The sequence below is a fragment of the Pan paniscus genome, chromosome 22, assembly GCF_029289425.2.
Source record: "Pan paniscus chromosome 22, NHGRI_mPanPan1-v2.0_pri, whole genome shotgun sequence".
NCBI lineage: Eukaryota > Metazoa > Chordata > Mammalia > Primates > Hominidae > Pan > Pan paniscus.
Window position 1 is genome coordinate 38827571 of NC_073271.2, and position 11547 is coordinate 38839117.

General features: G+C 54.0%; 1 protein-coding gene across 7 annotated transcripts in view; it reads left to right on the forward strand.

The window, feature by feature from the left end:
* Window positions 1-9451, forward strand: part of PDE9A (phosphodiesterase 9A) — a 125213-nt gene extending 115762 nt beyond the window's left edge. For all 7 annotated transcript variants that reach the window (XM_003823868.5, XM_003823869.5, XM_063601401.1 and 4 more), the window contains 5 exons: window positions 1632-1736; window positions 2468-2596; window positions 4459-4554; window positions 6194-6275; window positions 9038-9451. In XM_003823868.5, coding sequence (XP_003823916.2) covers window positions 1632-1736; window positions 2468-2596; window positions 4459-4554; window positions 6194-6275; window positions 9038-9051 — 426 coding nt within the window. In that variant the 3' untranslated portion in view covers window positions 9052-9451. The remainder of the gene's footprint in view (window positions 1-1631; window positions 1737-2467; window positions 2597-4458; window positions 4555-6193; window positions 6276-9037) is intronic.
* The last annotated feature ends 2096 nt before the right edge of the window (window positions 9452-11547 follow it).

Consider the following 11547-nt stretch of genomic DNA (forward strand, 5'->3'; position numbering starts at 1 on the left):
GAGTCATTAGGACTCATCGCTCTCTGGAGCTGAGGTGCAGTTAATTCCCAAAGACTGTGCGAGAGGATGGGAGCTCCCGCAGGCAAGGGCTGGACAGCAGGCAAACCTCCCCAGGCCAGGGCCACCAGAAGCCCCTTCCCTAAGAGGGAAACAGTCACATAGAGTGGCTTCCTGGCAAGCAAGTTTCTTCCTGAAAAACCAAGGGAAGGAGGGAGGCGCCGCCTTGTCCTCTAAGATATGAGGAAGGCAGAGATGGACCTGCAGTCAGGGGTGACCCAGGCCCCGCCGATGCCTTCCTCCTCTGAGGTGGGAGGAGAGGTCAGGGAAGAGACAGGGAGGGGCAGGATGCCAGAGGATCGGGTGCCAGGTGGTCAGGACAACTGAGCCCAGCTGAAGGTCCCCACTCCCACCCCACCCCCAGCCTTACACACTGCAGCTGTGCAGACCAGAGGCAAAGCGAGGCTCAGAGCCCAGGGTTCCGTTTATCCCAACGACCTGCACCGCGGGGTCAGATGACAAGCAGCACGGCCAGGCATCGTCTCACTGCTACGGAGCCCCAGACGGGGCTTTATGAACACGGGTGGAGGACAGAGGTTGGGGTAAGGTCTCGGGGGAAAGGTTCTGATTCAAAATGGGCCCCGATAGGGAGGCCTCTGAGGAGAGTGCGGGCCGGTGTGGGAGGTGTGAGGTGCAGGGAGTGTGGCCGGCAGGGCCTGGGACCTTGACCTTCCCCAGAGACACTGCTGCCCTGGCCCTGCCCTAGGTCTGGTGTGGGGACAGCTCCACTGAGGCCGGCCAGGCACAGGCTAGTCATTGCCTCTGGTCTGGAGCCGGACTCCACAGAGGAGTCAAAGAAAGGCCTGAATGGCTTCCTGGGAACTGATAGGGCAGGGAAAGGAAGGGCGACCACAGCAGGATCCCTTCGAGGTCCTGCCGAGGTTGGAAGGCAGGATCCACCAAGCATCATGCAGACTCCGAGCTGAACTGAGCTGCTCCTCACCTAGTCACGTTCCCCAAACCAGCAGGTGCAGCCCGCAGCCCGGGGGCATGTGCCTCAGCTGGGCTTTCCTGTCTAATCAGCTTCAGAGCCTGGATGGCAACCAACACTTTGGTCTGGAAACCTGGTGATTCCAGACACTCCTTTGTGCCCGGTGCAGGCAGGGCCACGGGACGCCAGCCCTCCACCTCTTGTCCTATGGCGACATCCGGGCTAGTTTGGGTGGAAGCTGCTGCATCCCTGGGCCTGCCCTATCTCCTCCTGAAGCTCCCATGGCATGCCCAACCCTGGCCAAGCTGAGACAGAGCTACCTGTCCCCTGGGAAGATGAGCAATGCACCCACCTAGGGAACAGCAGAAAATAGGGGGTGACCAGGCACAGGGCAGTGCTTCAGGGGATATCACCTGGGCTGGGGTGGCCAGAAAGGCTGGAAGGAGGGGACCCAAACAGGACCTTGAAGGTTCATTCTCCATTGAGAAGGGAGCCTGTCCTCCCTGAAGGCAGCCAAGCTCAGTTGCATGGTCCAGCAGGTCCTCCGTCTCTTCCTGCCTATAATGGCAAGTCCAGACCCGAGCAGCAGCAGCAGGCCGTGTTCTACCTCCTGTTACCTCAATTCCAAAATCTCTTCTTTCAGCTGAAGATGATTTTGATAAAATGCTGTGATATCTCTAACGAGGTCCGTCCAATGGAAGTCGCAGAGCCTTGGGTGGACTGTTTATTAGAGGAATATTTTATGCAGGTAAGAGTCTTGCGGACCAATCAAGCCTCCAGCCACTTATTAGCCCCACTTAGTAAGGGTTTGCGTTAAACAGAGCACGCCAGGGTGGTCCCGCATATTCACCGGGCTGCCGACAGTTCAGCCTCCAGAAAGCCTTCAGGGTAAGCATACATCAGAAACAAAATAGGTTATAATTTGAGACCTGAAAGACAGTAACAATCCAGAAAAGCTAATATTCTAAAACTGTCACCTGTCACTGCTAATTGAGCCATTATTAGAAGCAGCCTTGTCAAACAAATTGCCTGAAAGTCAAGAAGCAAGTTCTGCAGAAGCAGGAGGGGGCCCAGGAGGGCCAAGACCCAGCAGGTCAGCTCACACAGATGGCCACGGGGAAGGTCGGGGACATAGAAAACCAAGCCAGCTGAAAACAACCACCAAATATTAATACAACAGCTTGATCAACCCTAGAGAAGTCGGGAGGCTTTCTGCAGGACGCTGCTGCCGTCCTGGGATACATCCATCCAACTCACCTCTGCCTATCTCTCAGGTCGGTCTTCCCAGCTAGACCTGCACGCCCGGCTCTGTTTAGCACTGGAGATAGGGTCACCTTCTCCTTGTTCTTACTGAGACACATTTGTGGTGTGGTTTGTTGGTTGGTGGTTAACTGGCGCATCTTGTCTTTCTCTGAGAACAGCGATCTGGTTATGGGGCATTTCTGTCTCTAATGTCGCTGTCTGCTGCATTCCCTGCAGAGCGACCGTGAGAAGTCAGAAGGCCTTCCCGTGGCCCCGTTCATGGACCGAGACAAAGTGACCAAGGCCACAGCCCAGATTGGGTTCATCAAGTTTGTCCTGATCCCAATGTTTGAAACAGTGACCAAGGTGAGTAACTGTCACCACATGTCACACTTGCTTACACTCAGATACATGCATGCACACACAGGCACACACACATATACACATATGCACACAGGTACACAAGGCACTCATGCACACACATACACAGACACACACAGAGGCACATACACATATACGCACACGCACACAGCTACACACAGGCACACACTTGTGCACACACATGTACACAGGCACACACAGGCACACATGCACATGCAGGTACACACATGCACACACAGACACACAGGGACACACAGGCACACATAGGCACGCAAATGCACACACATATACACACATGCACACAGGTACACACAGGCACACACTCGTGCACACGTACACAGGCACACAAATGCACACGCAGGTACACACAGGCACGTAGGCACACACAGGCACATACACATATACCCACATGCACACAGGTACACGCAGGCACACATGTACAGAGGTGCATACATGCACACACATGCACACACAGGTATGCACAGGCACGCACACAGGTACACACAGGCACTCAAGCACACACACAGACACACACAGAGGCACATACACATACGCACACGCACACAGCTACACACAGGCACACACTTGTGCACACACATGTACACAGGCACACACAGGCACACATGCACATGCAGGTACACACATGCACACACAGGCACACAGGCACACACAGGGACACACAGGCACACATAGGCACGCAAATGCACACACACACACACATATACACACATGCACACAGGTACACACAGGCACACACTCGTGCACACATACACAGGCACACAAATGCACACGCAGGTACACACAGGCACGTAGGCACACACAGGCACATACACATATACCCACATGCACACAGGTACACGCAGGCACACATGTACAGAGGTGCATACATGCACACACAGGTATGCACATGCACGCACACAGGTACACACAGGCACACCTGCACACCTGCACATCCTGAGCAGCCTCTTCCCCGGCTGTCGTGGTGACCACTGTCCCTGTTCCATCCAGAGCCTGCTCCCCACAGCCTGGCCCGTGACCCCAGCATCTCCCACTCTGTGCTGCACTCCCTGCCTTGCCTTGCTGGGCCCTGGGGGGCCCCTCACTGCCCTCGCCCATCGCTGCCGGCCTTCAGGACCCTGGAGGCAGCACTGGCTGTTGACTCTCCTGTCCCCACTCTGCGTCCCAGTTCCTCACCTGTGGAGGAACCCCTGAGCTCTGTGCCCTCGAGCTGTGAAGCCCCTGTCCAGCTCCCAGTCTCACCGCACCCAGCCACCGAGACCTTGCTCCTTGCACACAGCTCGTTCCCGCCCAGCTCCCCCCAGGGCCTCTGAGCTGCCTGTGGCCCCCTGCCAAGGCCCCCACCTCAAGGCACCCCCAGCATGTCCAAAACAGGCCCATCTCTTGTTCCCCCCGGGGATCTGGGCTCACAGCCTCACACCCTCCGACTTTCCTGGGCTCCTACACTGCAGATCCTTCTGCTCTAGGGCATCTCTTGGAGCCACCCCCACCCACTTCCCACTCCCAGGAACCTCAGCCAGGAGGCTGTCAGCTCCTTTCCCCTGCCCCGTGTCTTTGTAAGAACCTCCCAACCTGTCCCCCACCCTCATCTCACGGGCACGGGGGACACAGGAGGCAGGAAGGGGACTTTCTGTAGGACCTCATGGAGGGTGATGAGGGCCAGAGACAGAGCCGCAGTGGGTGGGGGCAGCAGAGCCGGCACGAGGGTGTCCAGGAGCTGGGACTGGCCCAGAGGTTTCCGCACGGAGCACCTGACACCTGTTTTTCTCCGACGTTTCCCATTGCCTTAAGAACAAGGGACTCTGAATAAATCTGTCTATCTCTCCCAGCTCTTCCCCATGGTTGAGGAGATCATGCTGCAGCCACTTTGGGAATCCCGAGATCGCTACGAGGAACTGAAGCGGATAGATGACGCCATGAAAGAGGTAAAACGCACTGAGAAGGGCCTGCCTTCCTTGCGGCAAGCAGGCACGCTGCCCTCCGCACTCCTGACTCCAGAATCTTGGACGTGCCAAGCAGGGCACCACTGAAGGCCCCGTGGACAGGCACACGTGTACCTTCCATCAGAAAGCCTGGCTCAGTAAAATTAGGGAATGCGATGAGGGAAACCAAAACTGCATTCGCCAAGAACACGCCAGGTGTCGGTACCTTCGAGGGAGTTGACTGGCCATGCCCTTCACAAGAATCACAACTGTCACCCACACCTGTGGACAGCCAGGTGTCCTTCGGTGCATCAGCCGCCATTAGAGCATCTGGGACCCCTCAGAGTACAGTGCCTGGCCTGGCCCCAGGGCTGACTTGTTCAGAGGAGGCCATGGGATAGAAAGGGGCCCTCCCCTGGCACGGGGACAAAGCGACCACCCACCTGCCAGCTCCCGGGCCCAGAACACACACCGGCACCTCTCAGGGGCCAGGGAGCCTGGGGCTGGCTTTAGGTTGCTGCTGGATAGATATCGTTTTGGAGGAAGGGGTCCAGGTCACAGCCTCAGGGCCCACGCAGTCTTTCTACGGATTCCCCCGGCTGTCTGCTGTCCTGCTGCCCATAGTGTGGCCCCTGCCCCGCCCACCCTCCTGCCTCCTCCCTCCAGCGCCCCCAGGCAGCTAGAACAGTCTTACTACTCCTGCAGGGTTTGACCCCTCCTGGCCTTGGCTGGTGTTGCCTCTGCCACCCCCGCTCCCCACAGTGCCACTGAAGCACCCTCCAAGGCCCGTCAGTCAGGGCTCCGCTAGTTACTGTGCCCACCACCCCGTCTTTTCTGCCTGGGCGCTCCTGAAGCCCATGTGGCCCACAATGCCCTTTTGAGCACTGAGCCATTTTCCAGGCGTAGCCTTGGGTTGGTCTCATCTCCCTCAACTGACGGCCCTGTGCTCCCCGTGCCCACACCCGCCTGGAGTGCCATGCCAGGCACATGGTAGGCGCTCAGCAATTGCTTAGGAGTCCACTGAAAATCCAGACCAGCTGCCCTGACTTCTCCAGTTGATGTCTCCTACTGGAAAGTCACAGAAAGGTCTCTAAACCTCTGGAAGGCTGAGAGCACTTATGCAGAGGGACAGATGTAGCAAGAAGGCTTCCCCTACTCCAGAACCCCGCAAGAGAGCTGAAGGGGCTTCTGCCTCTCTCATGGGCCCTACGAGAGCCATAGCCCTGATGGCCTTGAGTCTCTAGTCCTGAGCCCTGCTGCCCAGTAGGGGATACTAGGGTTCTTTAAGGCCTCTGCCTTCCCCCCTGTCGGCCCCCACAAAAAGGAGAGACACACCAAAGAGGTGAAAAGGCCAAGCCCAAGCCGCAGGCTCTGCACACACCACCAGTCCCCGCGGCTGTGGTGGCTGTGGCTGGGTGAGCTCACTGTCCAGGCCCCAGATGAGGCACCAAGGGTAGTGGGACAGGGTATGCAGAGCTGCCTCTGAAAAGCCCATGTCAGGAGTGCTTGGGCTCAGAGGGGCTGGGGACCACAGGCTTTCACGTTGCAGCACCTCCAGGCAACGGAAGCTGCTGGGAGAGAGGCAGACACTCCCCTGCTGTCTCCTGCTCCCTGACTTGGCCTTCTCTGTACTCTGTTCCAGTTACAGAAGAAGACTGACAGCTTGACGTCTGGGGCCACTGAGAAGTCCAGAGAGAGAAGCAGAGATGTGAAAAACAGTGAAGGTAATGCTTGCTCTGCTGAAGTGGCGTCTCAGCGCATACAATGATTCTGACAAAGGACAGAAGGAAAGAGGAAGGGGAGAAAATCTGAATTTTGGAATACCTTTAAATGAATGGAACTTTTTTTTTTTTGAAACGAAGTCTCACTCTTGTTGCCCAGGTTGGAGTGCGATGGCACGATCTCAGCTCACTACAACCTCTGCCTCCTGAGTTCAAGCGATTCTCCTGCCTCAGCCCCCCAAGTAGCTGGGATTACAGGCATGAGCCACCATGCCTGGCTAGTTTTTCTATTTTTAGTAGAGATGGGGTTTCATCATGTTGGCCAGCTGGTCTCGAACTCCTGACCTCAGGTGATCCACCCACCTCGGCCTCCCAAAGTGCTGGGATTACAGGTGTGAGATTGCGCCTGGCCAAATGAATGGAAATTTTATTTCTTGCAACTAATCATTAGAATTAGGCTCTTAAGGCTGGTGGCTCATGCCTGCAATCCCAGCACTTTGGGAGGCCAAGGTGGGCGGATCACTTGAGGTCAGGAGTTCAAGACCCAGCTTGGCCAACATGGTGAAACCCTGTCTCTACTAAAAATACAAAAATTAGCCAGGTGTCGTGGCGTGCACCTGTAGTCCCAGCTACTTGGGAGGCTGAGGCAGGAGAGTCACTTGAACCTGGGAGGTGGAGGTTGCAGTGAGCCCACATTGCGCCACTGCCCTCCAGCCTGGACAACAGTGAGACTCCATCTCAAAAAAAAAAAAAAAAAAAAAAAGTGAGGCTCTTAAAGAAGGGGAACATGCTTTAGTTAATAGAAAAACATCAATAATTAGCATATGTATCACTTATAAGAGTAAGTACTTTTTAAAAGTGCAATTGAAGTACTGAAAACTTTTCACAAATCACGTGTTTGCTTTATATGGCTTTGAGCATTTTCCTCTGTACTTGTTGATACTAGTCATTCAGCTCACGGGGAATGCAGAGCAGCCGTTTGTTCACCTCATAATAAGGTCACACTAATGGCCAGGCGCGGTGGCTCACGCCTGTAATCCAAGCACTTTGGGAGGCCAAGGCGGTGGATCACGAGGAGATCGAGACCATCCTGGCTAACACGGTGAAACCCCATCTCTACTTTAAACACAAAAAATTAGCCGGGCGTGGTGGCGGGTGCCTGTAGTCCCAGCTACTTGAGAGGCTGAGGCAGGAGAATGGAGTGAACCCAGGAGGCGGAGATTGCCGTGAGCCAAGATCGCGCCACTGCACTCCAGCCTGGGCAACAGAGCGAGACTTCGTCTCAAAAAATAAAAATAAATAAATAAGCCGGGCACAGTGGCTCATGCCTGTAGTCCCAGCACTTTGGGAGGCCAAGGTGGGCGGATCACAAGGTCAGGAGATTGAGACCATCCTGGCTAACACGGTGAAACCCTTCTCTACCAAAAATACAAAAAAAATTAGCCGGGCGTGGTGGCGGGTGCATGTATCCCCAGCTACTCGGGAGGCTGAGGTGGAGCTTGCAGTGAGCCAAGATCGCGCCACTGCACTCCAGCCTGGGTGACAGAGCAAGACTCTGTCTCAAAAAAATATAAATAAATAAATAAATAATAAATAAGGTCAGACTCCATCTCAAAAAAATATAAATAAATAAATAAACAATAAATAAGGTCACACTCTCCATGTCTAACAGATAATTCAAGAGATAGTGCATCAAGCATGCAAGGCTCAGGGCAGGACAAACGGGACATGGCTCATAAGAGGAGCTGCAACAGGCTTTGGCATCCAACACACCTGGTTTTGAGTCCAGGCTTGCCAGTTACAAGCCGAGAGATGTGCACAAGTGTCCCAGCCTCTCTGAACCTCAGAGCCCCAATCTCTAAGCCAGAGGCAATAATACCATTGTTACTGCTGTTTTAGTGATTAAACAGTCAAAGTGCTTGTCTGGTCCCGATGAAGTGCTCAGTCAATGTTGCCATTTAATTTTTAAGTCAGTTCATATTTTTCAGTGGCTCAGAAAAGAGATCAGTATTGTTTTACTTTGTCTAAATGTGTTCAGCAATATATCTGATGGCCTCTTTCTTTTAAAATGGTCTGTGTGTCGGCCGGGCACGGTGGTTCACACCTGTAATCCCAGAACTTTGGGAGGCTGAGGTGGGCAGATCACTTGAGGTCAGGAGTTCTAAACCAGACTGGCCAACATGGTGAAACCCCATCTCTACTAAAAACACAAAAATTAGCCAGCTGTAGTGGCGTGCACCTGTAATCCCAGCTACTTGGGAGCCAGAGGCAGGAGAATTGCTTGAACCCAGGAGGCGGAGGTTGCAGTGAGCCGAGATCATGCCACTGCACCCCAACCTGGGCAACAGAGCAAGACTCCATCTCAAAAAAAAAAAAAAAAAGTCTGTGTATAATCCTGTAACGTTTCTGCGACTGCTGGCCCTTTTTTTTTTTTCCTTCTTTTTTGAGACGGAGTCTCACTCTGTTGCCCAGGCTGGAGTGCAGTAGTGCAATTTCGGCTCACTGCAACCTCCACCTCCCGGGTTCAAGCGATTCTCCTGTCTCAGCCTCCCGAGTAGCTGGGATTACAGGCGTGTGCCACCACGCCTGGCTAATTTTTGTATTTTTAGTAGAGACAGGGTTTCACCATGTTGGTCAGCCTGGTCTCGAACTCCTGACCTCGTGATCCACCCGCCTTGGTCTCTCAAAGTGCTGGGATTAAAGGCGTGAGCCACCGTGCCCTAATTCTAACAAAAACAAATCAGTCATCGTTTCCCTTCTTCCAGGAGACTGTGCCTGAGGAAAGCGGGGGGCGTGGCTGCGGTTCTGGACAGGCTGGCCGAGCTGCGCGGGATCCTTGTGCAGGGAAGAGCTGCCCTGGGCACCTGGCACCACAAGACCACGTTTTCTAAGAACCATTTTGTTCACTGATACAAAAAAAAAAAAAAGGAATTCATGATGCTGTACAGAATTTTATTTTTAAACTGTCTTTTAAATAATATATTCTTATACGGAAATGGGTACTGTACTTCTTCTTTGGTAGAGTTGTGTATGCTGCTTCTGGTAAGTTCTCTCATGGAGATGAAGGACACTGTGCTTTTCCCCCAGATGTATCTTAGAGCAACTGACCAGTGTGATGCGGTGCGTACGTCCCTGTAAATTCAGCATTAAATGTCAGAACGGTGCCCCGAGTGCAAGGACGTGCATGGGTCCTGTGTTTCTGAGCAGAGGGGGACGTCAGTGCCGTGTGTGGGACATCTGGGGACTGAGGCAGGTTGGCCAGACTGTAGGTCATGTGTCGGAGCAAACGCACCCATGACCGTGGGGACAACACACACTGGGTGCTCATGTGGAGGAAGGCTGGTGACTTCACACTTAAATCCTCAGATAAGGAAAAGAGACACATGTATTCAGCACGTCTGAGGGTCTCTATCTCGGGAGGAGAGACGGCCCTCCCTTCCTGCCTTTGTTTTGGTAACGAGCACAGGGGACATTCTGGGTGGCACTGTGTCCACACAGGGGACCCAGCCCCCGGCTTGTTCATGGTCAGGCTCTTGTTGCTGGGACAGTCGCACCCTTGAGCTCTCACTGAGACTGCCTGCGTGCGGTGGACTCCTGGAGACCCGATTTATAAAAAGCAAGGAAAAGGCTGCTGGCTGTGTCCCCTGGGCTGTGGGCTCCATCTCCCCTGCGCTCTAGAGACAGAACCACCTCCCGAAGTGCTTCGCCCTACAGAGCTCACCTTTACAGCCACTGGCGTGGTCTGAGCTTGGCAAACATTTCATTTCTGTGTTGGGTCACTTTCCTCGGGGCATTTGTTTCCTTTTGGTGAATTCCAGAATATTACTTCCCACCTTCAAATAATTCATTTTTTACCTGTAAAATTTTCCATCTCGAATCCAGCTGAATACAGATAAGGGACCTTGATTTCTACACCCCTTCTTGTTTCTGCTTTTGTTTTTCATTTGAATCCTATTAAAGCCAATAGATATGGCAACGTTGGCAAAAATAGAAGCAAAACATAGGTGTGCGGATATTGATGCCCTCCACCTTCCTGCCAGCCTCTATGGGGGATGATTACCTGCTCTCCTCATCTGTAACAAGGCTCTTTCAACAGCACCTTCATCTACTACATTACTTGGAATGCACATCTCACCAAACAGTGCCCCTCATCAAACTCCATACAACACTTCCTTGAATTTTACTATCATAAACAGAAACACACAATCACATGCACACACGGACACGTATACACTCCTACACATCAGCACACTTCCTCTGGTTCTAGGCTATACTGCATCCTGAAACAATTAATCAAATGACTGAGGTCCATTAGGGGAGGCATCTAGAGAGCATCTACTGGTTTTTTTTTTTGAGACAGGCTGGAATGCAGTGGCGCGATCTCGGCTCACTGCAAGCTCCGCCTCCCGGGTTCACACCATTCTCCTGCCTCAGCCTCCCAAGTAGCTGGGACTACAGGCGCCTGCCACCACGCCCGGCTAATTTTTTGTATTTTTAGTAGAGACGGGGTTTCACCGTGTTAGCCAGGATGGTCTCGATCTCCTGACCTCGTGATCCACCCGCCTCAGCCTCCCAAAGTGCTGGGATCACAGGCATGAGCCACTGCGCCCGGCCTGACGGCATCTACTGTTAGTCCTGGTTGGTGTGCAGCCAGCCTGGTCTCCATGCACGGGACCCCCAGAAAGCCCACCAACCCACCCTCCTGTCACACAGAGCAGTCCCTGAGGCCCCACGGTTGGAGGCCACATCCACCCTGGTCAGCCTGCACACCCAGAGCCTACCCGCACCAGGAGGCAGCCACACGAGTGAGCTGAATCATGGGCTGCATGTGGCAGTGGAGGCTCAGGACAAGACAGATGTGCCTACAGCCCCGGAGAGCTCTGGGTCCAGCAGGAGAGGCAGGTGTGGGGAACGCAGCACCCAGGCCTGGGGGCATGCCCAGCATAGGGAGTGAGTGTGCAGACACAGGGGCCCACCCCCATGAGCACAACCCACTGAACAAGACGCCCCTCTGGGGTGAGCGGCACCATCTCCACCCAGGATGATGTGTTTCCAAGTGAACTCTCGCCCGACAATCAGTATTAAGTCAGCATGAAGGGTAAAGATGTTTACAGCTGAGCCACACGCACGTCAGGAGACAGGAGCAGTAATGCCTGGGGCTTTCCATGGTGAGCTCCCAGCACACAGCAAGCATGTCGCCAGAAAGAACAGAAAGTTCACAAAGGGAGGGCCAGCCTGTGCACAGCCTGGCACCGTCCTGGGAGGCCATCATCAC